The sequence below is a fragment of the Lutzomyia longipalpis genome, chromosome 1, assembly GCF_024334085.1.
Source record: "Lutzomyia longipalpis isolate SR_M1_2022 chromosome 1, ASM2433408v1".
Lineage (NCBI taxonomy): Eukaryota > Metazoa > Arthropoda > Insecta > Diptera > Psychodidae > Lutzomyia > Lutzomyia longipalpis.
The window spans coordinates 21,003,117-21,026,285 of NC_074707.1; the positions used below are offsets into that span (position 1 = coordinate 21,003,117).

General features: G+C 35.6%; 2 protein-coding genes across 6 annotated transcripts in view; both read right to left on the reverse strand.

Annotated features, from left to right (window-relative positions):
• The window catches only part of LOC129796925 (ribosomal protein S6 kinase 2 beta), a 28,123-nt gene extending 6,741 nt beyond the window's left edge, over positions 1 to 21,382 (reverse strand). The window contains exons 1-2 of one of the 5 annotated variants that reach the window (XM_055839068.1): positions 21,107 to 21,373; positions 10,001 to 10,068 (exon numbers count right to left, since the gene is read on the reverse strand). In XM_055839068.1, the coding sequence (XP_055695043.1) occupies positions 10,001 to 10,068; positions 21,107 to 21,152 (114 nt within the window). In that variant the 5' untranslated portion in view covers positions 21,153 to 21,373. Of the gene's footprint in view, positions 1 to 731; positions 1,080 to 8,944; positions 8,983 to 10,000; positions 10,069 to 14,469; positions 14,734 to 21,106 lie in introns of those variants that run through there. The other 4 variants (XM_055839070.1, XM_055839071.1, XM_055839072.1 and 1 more) reach the window with 4 other exon arrangements.
• Positions 21,383 to 22,069: 687 nt separating this feature from the next.
• LOC129796929 (ribosome production factor 2 homolog) lies at positions 22,070 to 23,105 on the reverse strand. The gene is made up of 2 exons (XM_055839078.1): positions 23,047 to 23,105; positions 22,070 to 22,986 (listed from the first exon to the last, which is right to left on the reverse strand). The coding sequence occupies exons 1-2, from the start codon at positions 23,064 to 23,066 to the stop codon at positions 22,089 to 22,091; spliced, it is 918 nt and encodes a 305-aa protein (XP_055695053.1). The 5' UTR covers positions 23,067 to 23,105; the 3' UTR covers positions 22,070 to 22,088.
• Positions 23,106 to 23,169: the final 64 nt, after the last annotated feature.

A 23,169-nucleotide genomic window follows, 5' to 3' on the forward strand; every position in this document is an offset into this window, starting at 1 on the left:
TATAAATCTATGAAATGTAGTTTATTAAACTTCAAACAGTTCAATAAACGAGTCACGAAGAGTTAATTAAAAATATTTTTATTATTTTCAACCAAATTAGTTTTGACCTTTACCCGTTATTTCGATATTTATGATTTATTACCTACACGATATTCAATTAAAAACTTTTCCATTTTTATGAAAGAAAAGTCACGAAAAGATGAATGAAAATTCTGAATATTGAATCAACAGGGTAATGCTATGTATATAATAGATTATATAAAAGACGAAAAAAAATATCTCATTTTCCAAGCTGAAGCTAATAAACATTTTGAAGAGGTGGTTTTATATTTTCTATTTATATCCAATCAACAAGTTGGTGGAAGCACCTTTTGTTCTTCCTATGAATAAATTTTCATTTTTACAATTTTACCACTAAATAAAACAATATAGCAATATCAATCTTTGCATAAAATCATCCAGCAAACATATGAAAATCTCAGCTTAAATATATTTTTCAAAAAGAAAAATTTTCCATTAAGCTACAGTTTAGTACACGCATAAAGCAATAAAGATGGGCGTCTCGTGCCCTTTTGAGCGTCGCAAAATTTGTGTTTTCTCTTTTGGAAAAACATGACAATGGTTGGTGTGTGGTGGCTGTTGAGAGAACGTTTATCACAAATGTGTGAATTTCAGCGCAATAATGGACAGGACGATAAAAATAGAATTAAAAGATGTTGTATTATATGTACCTCATCATGCCCTAAAAGTGTGCTGTAATAAATTTCATCACATTTTATTGCCGAGACAATGTCTATAAAGAAAAAATGCATGCAGACTTTTCTGAGCTTTTCCATTTTCTACTCCACCCCTCCCCTGTAAAAGTACACACACACACACACACACACCACCACACTTTATTGTCTCTTCATCAGAACTCCAACTTTTCCAAATCACTTCCCATTGAAACATTCTCAAACACAACTTCTCAATTGAATACCAAAAGTTTCAATTCCCTTCTCCCTCCTCCTCCTTTTCACGAGCACATTTCACTTTAACCGCACTCTGTGCACAATCTTCCACAAAGCTCCCCATTACAGTGAATGGAGCGCATTTTGGGATTTCGAGGAATGCAGATGAATCTGCCCATGGCGTCAATTTCTTATCATCTTTTCTCGGGTGGGTATTTAGTTTATCGCTTTCTCTCCCACCCATGGAAAAACAACCCAAGCCTCACATCAATTCCTGATTACACATTGTCGCTCTTTTGGGACTATGTTTGATTTCATGATAATTCAATTTATTTTGCTTCATCTCGCACGACATCTCTATTACGACGATGAGTCCGAGATGAGCTTTTCCTTTCTATCCTCTGTACGTCCTTGCGTACAAGGCTTTTTGACAACATGACTCTGTGAAAATCCCCTTAACGCCCAAACACATGGTGTGGTGAGACAAATTTTGTTAATTGCTCAACATCAAACCTCAGGATAATATGATCCTGCTGTATGATATATTATCAGAGGAAAAATTGTGTCAAGGTATAAAGATAATTCTGCACGTGTTCTCACATCAAGAAGAAAATCATATTCAACAAAGTTTTCCATATATTTTTTTGATTCTTCATTGTGTATCTAACCCGAAAATTCTCTAGACTTTTTTCGGGTCATTTGCTCACATTCTTATTTAAATTTTATAATAAAGTCATTATAAACAAACCTTCATGTAATGAGAGACTTTTAATGAACTTTTAGAATTTAGCACCACTCTTACCAAAACTCAATTTACACAATTCACGGAAATTCCCTCTCCCATCATAAGGAACACGCGCGCTATAGCAACGTCAATCATTTTCAGTTATATATTACATTTTACTTCATTTATTAGAAATACACTGAATCAGTGGGAAATGTGAAAACCCAACATTTTCCGATAGACCGATATTAAAAAAAAGGTATTCAAAGAAACTTTGCATCCAAGCTCCACCCACAATTCTTCAAACTGGCGGAGTCTCACTGTAATGTTCTTCTGAATTGATTATAAAAGTGTTATCGACTTCAGAAAGGAGCCTATAGTCAATTTCAGAGACTAATTAGCAAAATTACCACACATCCTCTATTATCTATGCATGTATATAATGTAATGCGTATCCCTATTTTGGTTTTACTCCTCTTTGACGACAGAGAATGGCAACACAATGTTTTGAAAATCATGAATATAATAATAACCCTAACCCACGCACGTTTACACCCACTTCATGGAAATACTCTAAAATATATGTACAAACACACATAACTGATAAACTCAAAAGCTAACATATGATTTATTCTTGGGGATCTTCCGTAAAAAAAGGGGGTGGAAAACTTCAGTCAGACGTGATATACCACGTTCTCTTCCCACGCACAGATTATGAGCAATTTTTCACCATGACCTGTAGCTCAAATAAAATATTTATTATACATAATTTTAAATCAATAATAAAAACCTCTAAATATTTAATTTTTTATCTCTACCTTAGCAGACTCTATGACTCGATTATATGTAATACTAAATTCTCACAGAGATAACATTCGTAAATCGACATCCAAACATTGCTCCCACACTTTGTGGATTTTGGATATTTTTAACCTATAGGTATCCTTTTTTTAGGAAGCACATGGGGGTAACTTAATCTACCTTACATTATCTACTTTTCACAATATAAACACCCTTCGCAGTAAGAGCAAATATTGTTCGGAGAAAAACAAAGTTTATTGATATTGAGAAAAAAAAAGTCTATAGAAAAATCTTCTATATAATATTTTCTACATCATCTCTATTTTCCTAGTGTCCTGAGGAAATGGATATTTTTATAATAACTATAAAGACATTGTAATAAGAAAATTCTGTGGGGATGTTTTCCTTTACCATTTTGCACATTTTGTACTTCTCAACTTTCAACACGTGTGTAATATGAAGAAAATATATTTTCATTTAAAACTAAATCCCTCAGAGACTTTAAATGGTACCCCAAGTACTTTCACCCACTCTGCTTCTATATATAATATTGATTTTTTTCGTTATACATATAAGAAATCCCGTTGGATAAAATGTATAGATTTTACTTTTCAATCCAAAATTTATATCTCCAGACAAATTGTAAGACAAAATATGCTATATACTTTGCAGGACTAACAGGAATTACTGAGAATATCAATTTTGTTCACGAATGAAACCCTCGCCTTCAAGGATATTTTGCAACACTCCTTGGTGCGCAATGTGGATGAAGAAGCTGTGTTGGTTGGGAGCATAAAGAAAACGAAGCACCATGATGGTAGCTATATGGAAAATCATCCAAAATTACAAAATTCTTCACTGAATGACGTCGCTCTGGCACATAGATGAATGACATTTGTGTTTAACTTGGTTTAGGCAACGTGGAAGATTAAATACCAAAGTCTGTGGGAAATTTATATCACCCACACCCCACTTCTGAAACCCCCACACCCCTCCTCTACGGCCACCCGTTCTATCTTCTAAATCTTCAGCCTTATCCGGGAGGGATACTCAAATTTATCAAATATTCCAAGTCATTGACAAGAATTTGCGTTGGCGATGAAGTGTCAAGGACAAAGAGGAAGAAATGGTATCTAGGAGGTCCTTGGAAACTCCCCAAAAGGCATATTTACCTCCCCTTATCCTTTTTCTTTCCTTACTCCCGAAATCTAAAGGAAAATGAATTGTAAGATTTATACCGATGCTGTATATTGTTGTAAGTAGATAAAAACAAGGAACAACGCACACAAAATGTTGATATATTTTTTATACCTATTATACATTATATACTTTAGATTCCCATTGTCTTACTTCAATTACGACACATTCCCAGAAATAAGAAACAATGCTCTTTCAAATTAAGAACGTACTAAACTAAAATGAAAATATCTTTGGAGTATTATGTTACACCTATTACGAAAAACATTACGAGAGTTCCAAAAATAATTCTTAATTAATTACATAATAATTATCTAAAGCATAATTATTCTAATTTGAAAAGTTAGATTTTTTTGAAGTTTCTAGTTTTCCAATTTGACAAATTAATGAGAATTTCAATGAGATATACCCACAAAATATGTTTTCGGGTGAATTTTCTCTCTCACAGCGTTGCATAAAACCAAAGAATTCTCTTTTTCGCCACATTTTATCTCACAAAGCAGACGAAGTGAGTTTATTGAGCTAACACATTGTCAATGGGAGAAATTTTTCATATCCAAGAGAGCCAAAGACATTGGCGAAGGTTAATTGGGTTAACAACATTAAGTCTTATCTAAATGTAATAGTCTCACACCAAAAGATATAACTCACATTGACTTTTCTATACCATGTACTGGTTGATATAATTTTTGTATATAGGAATAAAAAGAATTGTCACGTCTATGTGATATTTACTATGATGTTTTAATTACGAAAAAAATCTATTTTAATTAATCTTGTTAATTTTCAAATCGGCAATTTCTTTCATTCGCGCATTATCTTGAAAAGAAAAGAATTTTAAAGAATTAAAATGACAATTAATTGCATTATATTGTCTTAGAGCTCGTAAGAAGATATCTTTTCCAACTAAAGAGGAAGTTATATGACCACTCGATTGACCTTTTGTGAAATTTAATTAGCGAGGCTAAACTAAATACAATGACTAACTTTTTCATGTTCTTGTTTTCAATTAGTTTTGTAACAAAGATTAAGATTTTTTTTCTTATTGAATCTGTATTACATAAGAAGCATATTCTATATGGTTGTTTACGTTTTTACCTAAACCTCGAATGTGCTATTTGTAAAAAAAGAAGCTTGTTGGGTCGTTTTAAGAATTCTGCCTCTTTACCGTTGATCTCCTTTTGAAAGGGAATTTATTCCCAAAAGAAGCTTTATCAGAAATATATTATGCTATCAAAGAATAATAAAGCACCTGCCATACTTCATGAATTACCAAGGATACATATAACGTATCTCTTTGCAATATATATAGCATTTACTACAGATAAAATATGCATATACCAAATTTTATTGAGTATTGAATTATAATTTATTTAAATAATATATAACACAACACAGCGTAATATTGAGAATTTGCAATTTTAATTAATTTATTTATTCTATCATTTAATGCTCTTTTCAACCCTTAGGAAGAAAATGTAAAAGCAAATAGAGAATACTCTCATTTACGTGTAGATATATATATGAACGAGGTAAATTGTCGCTTCGCTCCAATTTACCTCGCCCCGCTTCGCGGGGATTTGTTGCGCTTCGCGCAAATTTTTAAAAGAGAAAAGATTTGTGATGAATTAAAATAGATTTAATGGAAGATTTATTCGTTGGTAAGAACCGCCTGGTATCAGTAGTCTCATTTTTTGGAGTCACGGATACATTTTTGATCGTCATGGAAACATTTTTGACGTCACGGATACATTTTTGACGTCACGGATACATTTCTAGGCACCACGGATACATTTTCAGGCGTCACGGATACATTATTGACGACACGGATAAATTTTTTGGCGTCATGGATACATTTTCAGGCGTCACGGATAAATTTTTTGGAGTCACAGATACATTTTTGACGTCACAAATACATTTCCAGGCATCACGGATACATTTTTGACGTCACGGATACATTTTTGACGTCACGGATACATTTTTGGCGTCACGGATACATTTTTTTTTAACGTCACGGATACATTTTTGGCGTCACGGATACATTGCCAGGCATCACTTAAACATTTTTGACGTCACGGATAAATTTTTGACGTCACGGATAAATTTTCAGGCGTCACGGTTAAATTTTTTGGAGTCACGGATACATTTTCAGGCGTCACGGATACATTTTTGGCGTCACGGATACATTTTTGACGTCACGGATAAATTTTCAGGAGTCACGGATACATTTTTGGCGTCACGGATACATTTTTGATAGTCATTCATTTTTGATTTTCTGGAAGGAAAATTTTGCAAATTCGCGTCATAAAAATTGATCAAAAATTACCAATTTTGCGTATGATATATCATACAAAAAGTGAGGATGGGTTAAAGAAAATGTAGAAGGATATTCGAAAAGAGAGAAAGTGAATATCACACATCATTTATGGCGCCGAATTCAAAAAGTAGTCAAAAAAGCATGAATTTTTTATGGGGGCTATATGAAGGGGAGCTCTGGGAGGAAAATGAATATCGTTGGTAACAATCGCCTGGTATCAGGAATCTCTGTACCAAATTTCATCACGATCGGACCAACGGTGTAGAAATGCATAGCTGAACAGACACGATATTTTAGAGAGACCTCTCTTTATTATATAGATTAGAATAAGACATGTGTGCAGCATTTTAATTGACGAATGTACACGTACATATGTTCATAATGAGAGTAGAATAAACAAGGGTTCATGTAATAAAGTCTTCATTTTATAAATTGGAAGCATTTTGAAGGTCATGGAAGAGAAATTACGCTGTTTCGTAATTTTTAATCAATATTATGTAGATAAACTCACATGTACAACATCCTACATTGCTTCTAATGTATAATAATATGCGTTCCCCTTCATGTTTCTGAGAATATTGTCTTACAGAGTTGCATAAATTGATTTGGTTCTATAAAGTGCAATCTGTGTCACATTTCCATTAGATGGTTGTGTAATTGGAAGCTAGTTTATTATAGCGATATACTATGTACTATGTAATGTAGGATATGTACCTTTCTTATGACATTTTATACATATAAAATTACAGCATCTGTATTTGTAAACATAAGGATAATGGACTTAGGTTAAAGTTTTTCTCATTTGTTAAAATTGTTTTAAAAAATCAAGTTTATTTGAAAAGTTAGAAAATATTAAAATTTTTCAGAGTTAGTAGCCTTTCAATTGCTATCTGTTTTCTACAGCTAAAATTAGCTTATTGTGGAATTTTCAGTTATCATCACTTAAATATAATCCGATAAAAAATTAGTCAAAAAAGCCCAAGTTGGCAACAAACCTCACGATGCAATTTAACTTAACCAAGTGTTTGGTTTCTTTTTAGCACGAAAAAGCTCAGGTACATCAAAAGGAGTAACAAAACCTTTCCTGGCCAGTCCGCTACAAAATATTAAAGAGATTCCTTCTTGAAACTTCAAAATTCCCTAATATCACATTTCTGCGACACAATTTTCTTAATTATAATTCAGTAAAAGGTAACACGTCTCATTTAAATAATTAAACCCAAATTCTTCAAAATGCAGCACAATATAATTAAGAAAAGACATAGAGAAATTTTGTTAGCTTGACCTTTATGTATTTAATTTAGCAAATACCTGTACATATATATTACTTTTTTCACTGCTCTTATGTGTACGACCCAACCCTATCGTCGCATGTTTATTGTAAAGTCTTTCTCCACGCCAGTGACGATGTTTATTTTCTTTATTATTTGCATGATACCGGCTTATTACAGACTATGTATGAAAATATGTGCAAAAATGTTTGTTTGCACGGTGTTTTTTATCATGACAATTTTACAAGCTAAATAAATATCACGATTAAATTATTTATTAAACATACAAAACACGTACACACGAATTATGAAAACTCGACAGGGATGGCGTAAAAAAACAATCCACAAAAACCTCAAAACCAAAATGTAAAAAAAATACATGCTGAAAATTTATCAATAATAAAACCTCCATGTATGATTCGTTTATAACTCTACAAAATCTACAAATCTATTTTAGAGTTTTCATCTCACACGCAGTCTGATAAAAAAAAAATATTCATGCGAAACCTTGTATATTACACAAAAATCATAATAAATTCATTACAAATTCATTCATTCCCAAATTGAGGGTGGATAAAGTTGAAAATATCGATTTTGTATTTTCTTTTCCACTCATACTTTTTTTTCTCTATAAAGATATACAATCCACAAAATCCCTTTAAATATTCAGAGAGATAGATATGAAGAAAACGAAATGAGGTTCTTCGCAAAATTTGCAATTAAATTGAATCAAAAAAAAATTCTAATCAGAATTTATCAAGATTTACAAAAATAAAGAGAATAATAAAAACATCATTTTGATCATTTACTTCAAAATTAAATTAAAAATTTATAAAATGAACAATAAAGTTATTATCAATTGCAAATTTTACGTTTAACCCTTTGGTATTCTCAATCCAGCAGTAAGAGATGAAGTACAAGTGGCAGAAGAAATATGTATTATGTACATTTGATAGCATTCGGAGAATGAATACATAAAGTACAAAAAATCACCTTAGGCAATAAGACCGTATTTTTCTTGAAAACAAAATGGGACCGATTGTACAGAATACCAATGACAATTCAGTGCTGTGATATGCGAAAAGGAGAAATGACAAGCCAAGAAATTTTGGCAAAATAAAAAAAAACTGCGTGGGGATGAGTGAAAGAGAAATGAATTTTGAAATGATGAAAAATTTGTAATTATAGGAAAAAGAAGTTTGGAAGAAAAAGATTTTCGTGGCATTTCGAATCAATCTTTGATTTTTCTACTCAAAAACAAACACAACTTTTAAACCATGTTCAAATTAACCTTACACCGAGACTTCACCACGTACCTAAGCGGATAGCCAATGAAAAAGCTTTGTTTGAAATTATCAGCCAATCAGAAATTTTATTCTTGGGCCTTCATACAAATATTGTAACAAGTGATTTTTTCTTCTATTTTAAGATTGATTCGAATGGAATATAATAGGATTTTTAGGGTACCTATTAAAATAATTCAAAAGAATATAAAAAAGACATTCTAAACAAGACTTTGATGCATGAAAGTGCTTCTTAGCAAAAATAAAACGAACCCAAAAATAGGAAAATGCCATACTCGTAGAGAAGATAATATAAAAAAAAGAAAATATAAGTAGGTATTAACAAAAAAAAGTTTAAACTCTTTTATGGATCAACAAAAGAAAAGAAATATATTACGTACAGAAACTATCCGTAGACCTGAAATCGAGTTTGACACTCCGTGTGCTGCAAAAATCAACATATTAATGACATGACAAATGTGTTAAAGCATGAATCATGGAAATTTACTCTTAATTAACCACACGCACAAAAAAAAGAAAAAAATCATCATCACTTAAAATGATAAACAGAAGGAAACCATACACAAACATAAAAAAGGTGAAAAAAATTTTCTTAAAAAAAAGTTTCTCGTTTAAACTTAAAGAAAAATCTCTTTAGATTACTTTTAGTGACTTATTCTTCCCATGGGCCGTGAAAAAACCCATTTCAATTAACCTCCACGGAAAATTTTCTCATTGCATCAATATATACGGCAAAAAGGATAAAATGAACGATGAACAGTCATAATTAAATAACAAACACACAAACATTCACAACAATATAAAACACCTAACAAAAAATCAAGGTGACGACTGACAAAGGAAAAATATGTCTCGTATACCTGTATTAGGGGAAAAGTAATTTAGACAAAAAGTCATTTATACCATTTTGCTTCTTGCTCTCATACCTTTCTTTTTCAAACTTTGTTGTCACGCAAAACAGATGAAACCATTTCTTCATCTTTTTATGTGTTCAAAAAGGAGTAACTTAATAATGGAGGTACAGGACAATGTACCCACTCAACTGTTCTTTTATAGAAAAGTTCCTTCTAAAAAAGAAAAATAAATAAATCCTGTTTTCTTTGAACTACCCTGCTTTATACTTATGAACAACAACGAAAAAAGAATTCTCTTAACAGATAATAAAAATTTTCTTTTTCTTTCATCTATTACAGATTGTGGAATAAAAGGAACGACACAATTCATAATTTTCTTCATTTTTTTTTTTGCATTTGAAAACGCGCAAATACTAGACATTTTTTTTTGAACAATCACCAAAACCCAAAAGGGGACGCAGGGAAAGGCAAACACATCGAATACAAAAAAAATCCGCGGGTGGAGATGATGATGATTTTTGGGAGACACAGAGAAAGAGAGCCTTGTGTGTGGGTGCCACACTCACAAAATAATTCTCTTACCACCCCATTGAGATGCTCTGTGGACGACGAAGTGAGGGAGGGAAAGGTCTCGTCATTCGTCATCATTCCTACACAGTAATGGGTCGTGTAAAAAAAATAAAATAGAAAGAAGAAAATAAATGAAGGGCGAAAAAACAACAATTTAAGTGATTTTTCTAGTCATTTGTTCAACAAGACAAAAAGTTAAACAAAAAAAAAATTGACTCAATTTTCTAGCTGAAGGACCCAAGGTCCCCTCACGATGGAGAATCTTAAAATTAATTTTCTACTCTCTCTCTCTCTTCGTCGTTGTCTCTTTACATTCTTGATGACGGATAAATCCACACCCACGCCACCCAACTGATAATATACCAATTCTTCTCTTTTTCAAATGGCAAATATTGATTTGGAAATTTATCAGTTGACATTCATTGGGTTTCCCCGCGCATAATTTCTCCAGACACCCACCTCTTGTCCACTACCACATACTACACCTAAACTGATATGAACCTGAAATAAGGTACGTTGTACATATATAGAAATTAGTTGGTATACCACAATCGTGGCATACCAAGTATTGTAATCATCGGAAAAACCGACCACCTCAGATCGGGCTCAAACTTGATATAAGCACGTTTTAGACATTCCACATTACGAAAATGGTGGTGGAAAATTTTTGATCCGGCCGGCCGGCCTGCCGTCCGGCCGGCCTGCCGTCCAGGACTCCACATTTTGCCTTATAGCTCGAGAACGGTAACAGATAGAAACTTCGGATTTGAAGTTTTCTATAGAAATGTGGGTGTAAATTTTCATTTTTTTGTATTTTTAAAATTCAAGATGGCCGCCGTCTGCCATTTTGAAATACCATCAACCAGTCCCCTTATAGCTAGAGGTCTGAAATTTTAGTATGTTGTAGAGCTCAGTGAGACGTTTTCATCGATAATTCATACTTGAAAATCGGTCAAGCGGTTTAGCAAATATGGCGGTCTAAAGCAAAAAGTGTTTTTTTGATATAACTCGAGAACGGCCTGACCGATTTTGACCATCTTGGTATCAAATGAAAGGTATTGAGAAGACCTACAACTGTTTAGAACATTCCAAGTTTCAAAAACATCCGCAAGAGGCGCTAAAAACAAAAACAAAAATAGCCTAACTTTATGGGGTAATATCTCCGAACATCTGTTATAGATTTCCTTTAAATTTTGATATGTTGTAGCCTGACTCAATATCTTTCACCAGTCCGAAAATGAAGAAAATCTATGTCGCCGTTTAGAAGATATAGCCATTTGAAAAATTCTTGAATTTGAAAAGTTCGAAGAGCCATATCTCTTGAACGGTCTGTCCGATTTTGCTCACTTTGGTATCTAATTAAAGGTTTTGCAAAACCCTATAACTTTCCGGAACATCAGAAACCTCTAAAACCATTTCTTCAGGACAAAAAATGCAAAAAACTGTTTTTGCGAAACAAAAGTCCGCCATTTTGTGTTCTGGATGTGACCTTGAAATGTATCGAAATATATGTCAGATTATAGCTTGTTTCAAGACCTTTCCATAACTAGTCAAGAAATTTCTGTAGGTCTAATAGAACTTAAGATATTAAGCATTTTAATCTTTCATATTGATGAATTTCATAAAAAAAAATCAACTTTGCCTACTAATTCTGCTCACAAATTAAATTACAACGCATAGACTGACCCATCCGCGTTGTGGTATACCAACTCTAATAACTGGACGCGTTATGATTGACTTTAGTAATGTAACCTACTATCTCATAAATATATCATTTTGTCAAGCAAAAGAGAATATAGGGGCACTGGGGTTAATTGAATTAATTTGTGCTATTCTAAAGAGGGTTTCTGGAAAACTAGAATTATTTTAGTAGATATGGTGACGTCATTGTTTGAATTTTCGGGCAATTTTTACCTATTTTTCCCTAATTAATTTAAATGTAAAAAGGTAAATCTGTTTGGAAATTTCTTATTCTTATTTGATTGTCAATTCCCATATAACGACAAATGAAAATTCTTTCTAAATGCTCTAATTGGCCCAAATGGCCTGTAAAAATTGAAAAATTAAATAGAATGTTCCCAACAGAAGCATTTAACATTATGTAAAACATTACTCAATACCTCTTTATTTTTAACTTCATATTTCTACTTCAAAATATAAGCTAGACTGAAAAACTACTTGAGAATGGCTTTATGTTTAAAGCAATTGATTAACCAAGTCTTACAAATAAAGCTTTTAACTAAATTTTATCGAATTTACATGATTAATTTAATATTTTTGCGATTCATAAAAATATTGTTAGTAAATAAACTCTGTTTATACTTAAGTTTATAGGTCATGTGGGTCATCTACCTTATTATTCGGTAATTTATTATAAGGTATATATTATATACAATTAGGTACTCACACACTCTACCATTAGGGAACACTGCGGACTGCGGCACAACCTAATAATGTAAGCTAATGACTGTGGAATTCTTCGCACTTTACCATCAAGTCGACCGTGCTGTTATATTTTCCTCAAGACACGTCTATCCTTTATCTCTAAATATACCTCAATATAATGACTAAATGTTATGTGATATATGTGTGTTTGTATATAATAAAATTGATATAAATGAACTGGAAATTAGAAATCAATGTCTATTTTTATTTTGACTTGTTTTCTTCGCGTTCGCCCGAAAAAAAAACTTTTGCTCATGTGTGTACTCAATCATTTTGCAATTTCTCTCGTGGATAATTTTCACAGTAAACAAAGCACAAAAAGCTAAAAGACTTGGAAAATGGATTTAAGGTATTTTCGGTTTATTTTTTCATTCTTTCTTTCTTTAACCCAAAAGATTTCTATAGAGAACAATTCACGCTATATAAGTTATGCAACAGGAAATTTAGTATAGACGATTTCTTCGTCAAACTTCAACAGCAAAACTGTTCCAACATGCAAATGTTGAAATGTTTTTTATTAGTTTTTTTTTATAATTAAAACAAAATATATACAAACAAATCTTTTAGCTTATATTGACAAGGTTTATAAAGTATGTATATTCCACACAAAAATCAAGGTTAAATGCCAATTCAATGGGATACCCATTTTTTGCTAGATATATTGACAGATTTTCCATCTCTCACAGATCAGAATAAACAAAGTTTATGGGTAGAGAGCTAATTTAAATTTCCATAAATTTTACCCAAGTGGTTAAAAATTTTCAGTTAAATCCATTCACAGCGCGATATATTCATTCACATTATCTTATCACCACACCACGTATTTTGTCACCTTTCCAATACACACGAGATTGAAACTCTCTCTGTCTCTTTACTCATTTTCGTGTCACTTTGTGCTGGAAATTTTAATTGGATTTTGCTGGGAAATTAGTGGTTGGGAAAAATTTTATAACCACTCTCATCGTGGGATGTTACTCGTTTTATCACGATGCACACTCGGTATCATTTTTTTCACCCTCTTTTCTAAATGCAACAACTGCAGTAATAAGAAGTTTATGTATTATAGGTAGTATAACTACGTTTAGTTTAATTTAATCATAAAATTTGCAATTAGAAAATAAGATATTTTTTTTCAGTGAAAACTTGTGTAATTGAATCTGACTACAGAGGCAGGGACGTAGCTAGAAATTTATCAAAGAGGGTGGTATTTTTATAAAACAAATCATTGTTTTTGTTTCAAAGTGGGCGTTGAAAATTAATTAACAAGAACGACTTAGAAGTTGAGATAAATGAAGATTCAGGTTATCAAAGAAATTAGGGGAATTGATAATTTGTTTGACACTTCTGTTCAAATGTTTGACGTTTTTTTTCTAACTTTTGACATTTCTTTCTTAACAATTTTCATTTCTTTTTTAATATTTGACCTCATTTTTTTTAAACTGTTTCTTTTCTAAAATTTTTTTATCTGACGTTTTTCATCTTTAACGTTCCTTCTAACGTTAACATATTAAATTTACATATTTTTTGTCTAACGTTTTTAACCCCCTGAAAAAAGCTTAAACTACATGAACTTTAAGGGTGATGAGACACCCAAACAGCCTCCCTGGTTACACCACTGTTGCCAGCAGCATGCAAACAATCATCTACCCATACAGAACTATGAGCAAATAGCACACTGATATAAAATTGCATTAGTAATTTTGTTCATGTCAGTTCCGGAGCCGGAAATGGGTAGGAATTAGTGGCAAAAAAACAACAATTTGGATGAGAATTTGTTCACAGAGATAGTGAAGCTAAATAACAGAAAACCACATTGGGTAGGTATGTACAAAAAAAAGGCATTTTGATGTGGAGGAAATCTCCAACAAACACCCATTGTGGATGGCGCGAGAGCTCACAGGGAAAATGCATGAATCGTAGAAATGCACAATTTAAATGGCAGTGTCTATGAATAAATTGGCCGCATTTCCTCTTGCACACTCACGGCATTCACTCTTACTTCGTCTTCGTATCCGGGCTCTACGTACAATACATACATTTATTCGTCCATTGAGAGCTTGTGCTGCTAAGTGACGACGACGTCTTCCCTACAGGAAAGTTTATATCTTCAGCGTATAACCCGTCGGAAATGAAGAATCTTCCGAGATTCGTCACACTTTCTTCTTCTTTCAACTGTTTTCTGTGCTGCACAATTGTTCTCTCCTCAAGTCAGTTTGCCACACAAATGAGTATTTCCGCCTTTACTTTGTCCTATACTAGATTCCATCGTCTCACTACACACTGAATGAATGAAGACAGGCATCAGGCAGCACACTATGGGTGTTCGCGTTCGCGAAATTCCCCGAATTATACGCGATAAATTACACTTTATTACGGAGCAGGCACGTTTGCATCCGTATTCCTTGCCTTCCAAAACCGATCTGTCATTTTTGCCGCCAAATCATTCTTTTTTCCCTACATTCTCTATTTTCACCACACGAGTGCGCGCCAAATTCAAATATTATTTTATTTCATAAGTTTTCCGAACAGTCCCCTCTTTGAGCGGAAGCATACCGCTGAGCATCAAACATCTCTTCTTTTCGATTTCCACAAAAAATGGAAAGATTTGGCGGTCCTGCTTTACTACTTATGATCTCCTTTCGATAGCTCGACCTATTCATTGTGTAGCGTCCTTCTCAACTGTTTCCTTTGTCAAACGCTACTATCCCTAGCTGACAAAAAATTCCTCTGCAACTGCTATTTCCTCATAGTTCCTGTTGACACTCTACAACTAAATTCTTCAACTTCCAGCTACTATTGAGTTCCGCTTCCATTGATGTTACTGCTTCTCGACAACTTCCAGCTGTCGAATTTCTAATTCGTAATTTATCCACTATGTCTCGATGTATTCAGCTCAATGGACATTACTGACTCCACGAGCTCTAATATGTCTCTTTTGCCCTTAGAAATCTTCTAGAACCTCAATTTATAGGTCTACCTCATGTAATTATTGTCAAATTCTCTAGCGGTAGCCACAGTTACGCTATTGTCAATCTTATCCACTGCGTACTTTGATATCATCTACAAGGGCTGCCACTGTAACGCCAGTGCCAAACATACTTAGAATTCTTTGACATCCTCTTCTACACGTTTGACGCTATGCTAAACTTCAGGCTTCACTTCCCAACCTGCAAGATCTTCTTACTGCAACATTATTTGGAGCGATCCCGCCGAATCGCTACTCGGGAGGTCTACTCACCGACCCTTAACATCTTCCTAAAGGCTTCATATGAATCGCAGCATACTTCACCATCGGATTTATTTTCTAAAAACATCAGCCTACGAATGCAAATCTGCTTAATTGCCTTACACGCCTCCAGTCTAAACCCTACGGGAAATCTTGCAACTCATGTCACAAATGCTACTTCCATCCGGATCTGTGACTTAACACCTTGTCATTTAATTACCTTCAACTACGGTTTTCTTCACTGAATGTTTCTTATTATTAGAACGCAGTTGATAAGGGAGTTCGTCACTACAGATTCTCGTTCATTTTCCAATTATACGAATGCTTCTTACGATCAACGAGATGCTAATTCTGCCTTTGTAACTTGTCTTTACCTTAGCCTCTTTTTAGATTTGCTTCGACACCAATATCGGCCATTCCGTTCTATGCTATAATCGACTGATTCCTTCTTCCGATCAGAACATAAATTCTGCTGACATTCGCACTTCTACAATCACCGGACTCCCTGACTGCGTCAGCCAAATTCGGTGAGGCAAACGCTACCACAACTTCTGACAAGAACTCTTGATTACGTGAGCAACTCGTATCACGTCCACTTTAAAGAAAGGTGACACTGCTTAAACTTGATCAACCCTATCCAGGAATTCATTAAGTTCATAGCTTTCTCATTTCGATGGTAGAACATTCAAATGACTATAACAGCTTTCATTCTTCTACTGCGGCTTCATTCCTTTCTCCGAATACCTCTATTAATTGCTACAACTCCTCCAATAACAGTTCACACTGCGTCTCTACTGGTTAAAGCTTATTCATAACACGATCATCAGCTGTTCTCAGATAACCTGGAGAGCTTCATCTCCTCATTAGACAGACAATGGAGATTTTCGTATATCCACCCGGAACATCACATTCCTATTCTATTCTAACCCGTGGGGCTTTTGATATTAATCAAGAATCACCCTTGGCACGTACGACTCTTCCAAGCACTTTATCCCTTTCGTACTGCCATTATCCAGTTCCTTTAGTGAATCAACATCTACGTATGTATCCTTGATGACCGTCCCTTGTCCCCCCGTGGGCGCATCTGCATATCCCTTTGCGACACTCCTTACTTCTCCCTCGTTGGGAACTTGTCCCCAATGAAACTTTCATCAGGACATTTTCAAAACAACACCATCGACCTTAAACTTAATAGTCACTCGTGACATTAGATCTCTAATCGTCGATTGCGAGGCTGATCAAGTCAGAGTATGAGCCAGAAAGTGCAGAACCTGAACCTTGTTTGCGAAATCTTATGCAGACGGGACACCTTAAACATCTGCACTCGTTCAACAATCAACATATATCGAGTGTATCCTTCTCTGGATCATATGTCTTTCAATAGAACACGACTAATATGCTCTTTTTATTTCGGATACCACGATGCAGTACTTTTACTATAATTTACCTTCTTGGTTTCCATGAAAAGTAACACTCTGTTTGGCCAATGCTTCGACTCTTTCATTCGATTCTGAATTCAATCTATCCTTTAATGTGTCAAATGTCCCCCATGCAGTTAGTAGATGCAAGAGCACTTGAAAACCCGAAGGATATCTATTAAACCTTTGACGAGTGAGCTTCGGGGCCCACATGAAACCTTCACAACGACCAACCTATGATCGCTGTTTTCAGCTACAACTTATGGTCAGTACTAAGACCAATCAACTTGATGTACCAAACTGCAATGGCACTGAAACGATCCTCTTGGCTAGCACAGAGACCCTCTATTGCTCTGAAACGAAGCCACTTTTTCATACGTTCTTTCAAACCGACGTTCAATCAGTTGTCCATTTTCTTGATTTGAAAGGAAACACTAAACAAATAAGTTTCCAAGGAAACTTCATGACCTTTAAACTCTTTCCCAGTCCCACAGGACACATTGTGGCCAGTACATAGGCCCTCAAATATATTGCTGAAGGTATTATGAATAAAAAACGAAAGCCCTCAATAATCCATCATTGAGAAAGCAATTTCCCAAAGAAATACGATGACCAGCAATTAAGTCCTTTATATTTCCATAATGAATAAATGTGTTCCCAAAGGAAACATCCTGCTCAGCACGACGCCCTTTAAATGTCCGGAACTACGGACAGATTGTACGGTTAGCAATAAACCACCTTAAATGTTCAACACTATTAACATTTCGTTCCCGAAGGAACTATTTGTAAGCTTCGTAGACCTTCGAATAATCTTTTTTCAACATCAAAGACTAGTCGAAACCTTCAACCTTCGTAGGACATATTATGGCCAGCGCTTAGGCCTGTTGATGTCCAACATCGATGACAGTTTGTTCCCGGAGGAACTGGTTTGGCCTGCACCATAGCCTTTAAAAATGTCCAGAACTGAGGACAGTCTATTCAAACCCTTGTTTTTTTTTTTTTTTTTTTTTTTTTTTTTTTTTTTTTAAACCCTTTTTGGCCTGCACGTTGGCCGCTTGAATTTGTCCAACACTTAGGACAACCTATTATAACCTTTATTGGCCTGCACGTTGGCCCCATGAGTTTGTCCAGCACTTAGGACAAACTATTATAACCTTTATTGGCCTGCACGTTGGCCCCATGAGTTTGTCCAGCACTTAGGACAAACTATTATAACCTTTATTGGCCTGCACGTTGGCCCCATGAGTTTGTCCAGCACTTAGGACAAACTATTATAACCTTTATTGGCCTGCACGTTGGCCCCATGAGTTTGTCCAGCACTTAGGACAAACTATTATAACCTTTATTGGCCTGCACGTTGGCCCCATGAGTTTGTCCAGTACTTAGGACAAACTATTATAACCTTTATTGGCCTGCACGTTGGCCCCATGAGTTTGTCCAGCACTTAGGACAAACTATTATAACCTTTATTGGCCTGCACGTTGGCCCCATGAGTTTGTCCAGCACTTAGGACAAACTATTATAACCTTTATTGGCCTGCACGTTGGCCCCATGAGTTTGTCCAGCACTTAGGACAAACTATTATAACCTTTATTGGCCTGCACGTTGGCCCCATGAGTTTGTCCAGCACTTAGGACAAACTATTATAACCTTTATTGGCCTGCACGTTGGCCCCATGAGTTTGTCCAGTACTTAGGACAAACTATTATAACCTTTATTGGCCTGCACGTTGGCCCCATGAGTTTGTCCAGCACTTAGGACAAACTATTATAACCTTTATTGGCCTGCACGTTGGCCCCATGAGTTTGTCCAGTACTTAGGACAAACTATTATAACCTTTATTGGCCTGCACGTTGGCCCCATGAGTTTGTCCAGTACTTAGGACAAACTATTATAACCTTTATTGGCCTGCACGTTGGCCCCATGAGTTTGTCCAGCACTTAGGACAAACTATTATAACCTTTATTGGCCTGCACGTTGGCCCCATGAGTTTGTCCAGTACTTAGGACAAACTATTATAACCTTTATTGGCCTGCACGTTGGCCCCATGAGTTTGTCCAGTACTTAGGACAAACTATTGAAAGAGTAAATCTCATTTTATTTATAGTTAGTACCTTAGCAGGCACTCAATAACCTTTCAAAACATGATTTTTCATTCATTTTAATAAAGCGCAAAAATTAATAAATAATTTTACGATCTCCTTTTTATAAATTATGAGAAATTGAATTTTAATTTTCTCAAGTTACCTTTCCTTTCTATATGCAATTAATAATAAATGCATCTAAATTATTTCAACATTTGTGCCTAAATTAAGGCATCCTTTCGAATAATTCTAACTCTGGCTGTAAAATCGGTTATTTTACACAATTTTTACTTTACTTTTTATGGGTGACGTCCCCTATTAATTTTTTACTTCACTGACAAAAAAGTGAAGTCCCCTATTTTGTTCCTCCGTGTCAAATTTGCAACATAAATTGCTGCCAAATTTGTCACTTTGGAGTCTTTTACTCCTAATTGTACTCACAGATTTACCATATCACTCTCCGGGAGTGACACACTTCCTTATTTGCGGCCCCACAGCCGCTCCGAGGACCCATTGTGGAATTTTTCTTCTTGGAATCGAACTGCAATTCTACGAATCATGAGGACGCCATTTGATTTTTCTTAATCAAAATTTCTTCCTCAATTCTCCCCCCAATTGCAGCCGATTCCAAGCACCATCACTTCACTGCACTTCCATAGGTCCTGGTTCTTGCGAAGGACCATAAATGTTCGCGAAATTCCCCGAATTATACGCGATAAATTACACTTTATTACGGAGCAGGCACGTTTGCATCCGTATTCCTTGCCTTCCAAAACCGATCTGTCATTTTTGCCGCCAAATCATTCTTTTTTCCCTACATTCTCTATTTTCACCACACGAGTGCGCGCCAAATTCAAATATTATTTTATTTCATAAGTTTTCCGAACAATGGGCTTCTTTCCCTTTCTTCATCATCAGCCTCATCGTTAGCAACACATCCATTCCCAACGTCTCTTGTGACCACACTGCTTGTAAATTTTTACATAAGAGCTCCACTACATAACTGTGCTTTTAATTCCCGTATATGATTTCACATAATTCTATTTGCTAACACACATCATTGCCAATAATCTCTCACTCACAGACATTCTTCATCTCTTCCGTATCTCCTCCCTCCTTCTTCTCTTTCTTGCACAGCCAATTTTCTCATCATGCTGAGAAGAAGGTGTGTAAGTGGTGTTGACACGACTGTATATGCATTGAAAATACCGTCATTTGACTCATTTTCAAAAGAGTGGAATTCCAAAGATCCTCCTCCGGACCACATGTGCAGAGAAAAACTCAAGAGATAACTGACGTAACTGACACACATTGCTTGCAAGGTCATATTTGGTAGAGAATTCCGTCTGCAATCACGCAAGTAGTTGTAAAAGCCATTCAGAAGGAAGAATAAGACACAGCAATTGGAGTTTTTGAAAACCATTCTAATTGGACGGGATTTTAGAAGCTAATCTCTCCGATATACAACTTATGTGTCAAGGTCAAGAAAGCATCATCTTCTCTCGCTTTGGAAGAGATTTCTTAGTCCCCGCGTGTGCTTCATTTACAAATAACAACAGGAAATTTCACAATCAATCATTCTTCTCATGAGCATCATGTTTAGATGATCCCTTTGAGAAAATTCCCCGTGGAGGATAGGGTGTCTGGGAGTGCAGATGGTTGAGACAATTGTTGCGCCGTCTGTTTCCCTCCACTCTCCCCAAACAACCCCATAATCAATAAACCAATGGGGGTACAATGTTGATGAAGATGATGGATGTTAAGAGAGACCTAAAAGAAAAACATAAACGAAACGACGGAAAAAGGGGGCGCGTATGGGAGAGATGAAAACACAAAGAAAAGAAAAACAATGTGTCCGGAAAGCAAAAAAAAATGTCAAAAAGAGAAGGTTTTCTGCTTCTGGCCAAATTGTGCACAATGCTGGACAAATAAATCTTCATCTCACCTCGTTCGCGACGGTTGTTGTATTGATTTGGACTTTCCATTTCCATGGATCGGAGGAATTTACAGAATTCGCCAGAGGCATCGCTCCTCAAATTTGCACCACTAAACTTGCGTTAATCATGTATTTCGTCACTTCTTCTTTATCTTTTCAGCACACAGGAAAACACACACACTTCTTTTTTTGGGTGGGAAAAGGAAAATTTTCAACTTTTTTCTTCCGCCCCCGCACAAAACGTCCGACGAGAACAATTTTCCGACAGGAACTAAAAATTCAGCCAACTGTCAAGGGGTGTTACACTTTGTGGATTCAATGAGAATCACGAGAATCAGATTCTTTCGCGCACAATTACAGTTTTTCGCGATTTTCTCGGGTGTTTCGCCGAATTTTCCGGGGAAATTAAGTTTTTGGTGACCAGGAAGCGACGCTGCGTCGATTGGCGGAGGAAAAACGGAAAGTTCAAAAAAAAATTAAATCCGAGAAAAAAATCGCGTAAAAAGACAAAAACGAAAACTACCGGCGGCTTTCCCCCCCAAATTCACTTTCCCGAAAAACCGCCAGAAAAACCCAAAAATCCCCCGGAACACACGTCCCTCGCTCCCACAAACGTTCCTGCGGCAGGAAAAGCTGGAAAATTGCATCAGAGGGGAGAAAATGCGATTTTCTTATAGCCGCCACTACTGGTTTTGGCACAGTACACAAAAATTAGCGGCAAGCTAAAAATTTTACAAAAATCGTATTTTCTGAGCGGAAAATCAAAGGAAATTCACCGGAAAAACACCCAGAGTGCGGAAAATTGATAAAAACGATCTATAAAGTGAAAAATTATTTTCCAGCTTTCCTAGCCAACTCTTCCTTTCCAGAATGCCCTCAAATTGAATAATGTGAGTTGTAGATGAGGATTTTTTTTTTCCTGAAACCGTTCTTGACCTGATTTTCCAGGGAAAAAGCGAGGTAAACAAGCAATTTGAGATGATTCCTAATTTTATTCATCCCCCTTTGAAGCCTTTGCAGCAGATTTCTCAGCTTTCCTCTCTTCTGCAGTTTTCTTGAGCGCCTTTACCTTCCGTGTCTGTATTTTGTGAATGTTCTGCTTCCCTACGTGAACCCTACCCTCCTTATTGCCAAACGCATCCATGGAGAGGTTCTTCTTCTTTGTGGGCTTCAGTGTCTTCGGTCGCTTCTTCGACAACTTGTACAGATCCTCCGAAGCTATCTTTGTCCGCCTTATGACAAAATCACAAGCAGGACCAATTTCCGTCAACTCAATCCGAGGTGTTTTCTGTCCGGACTTCTTCAACTGAATGCTGTATGATCGCATGAAAAGGGTCAGGTCATCAGCGAGAGTGAAACTGAGGACGTGTTCCATTCCCTGCAACCGAATGCTGTTCACAGTTTCACGATGGAAGGAATCAATAAGGAGGCATTTGAGACGTCGCAGTTCTTCCGTCTGTGTCCATTTGGGGCCATTAAAAATGAGACAGGGCTTCACATTTGACGAAATCTTCTGTGTCTTGAAATCCTGGAGACCACGATACTTCACCAGCCCCAATTCCACCATGTCTAGCAATTCATTCTCAAAGAGGCGCCCCAAAATAAGATTATCCGGACGTTTCTTGCTACTTGATCCGAACATAAATAAGCTGCACTCATTTTTCTGCACCAGCTGCTGCAGAGGAAGCTCATTCTCAAAGGGAATGATGTCATTTTGCCGAGAGAGGCGCTTAATCTGAGGCTTTTTCAGCAAATACAAATCCTTCAGGACAGATTTGATGTTCCCGGAAGATTTTCTTCCCTCCAAGATTAGTGTGTTTTTCACATTTTCCACAAGTTTCGGTTCTCTATTCAGGAGGATTTTCTTTCCCTTCCTCGTTGTAGGTTTTCTAGAATTGAAAAGATGTTAAAAATTGCGCATAAAAAGTGGAATTAATAGAAATTCTTACTTAATTCTGAGGAGCGACATTTTTCTCACGTGTGCAAATAAACAAACAGAGAGGTTATGTTCTTGCCATGAGGGATGGGCGCGACAAAGTCACCGTGGCTGATTTATGAACTATTTGATTTGC

Excerpts from the sequence above, each read along its gene's own strand:
- LOC129796929 (XM_055839078.1), bottom strand. The coding sequence starts at position 23,066 with ATGTCGCTCCTCAGAATTAA. Across the intron at positions 22,987-23,046 it reads ATGTCGCTCCTCAGAATTAA|AAAACCTACAACGAGGAAGG; the intron begins GTAAGAATTTCT and ends TTTCAATTCTAG.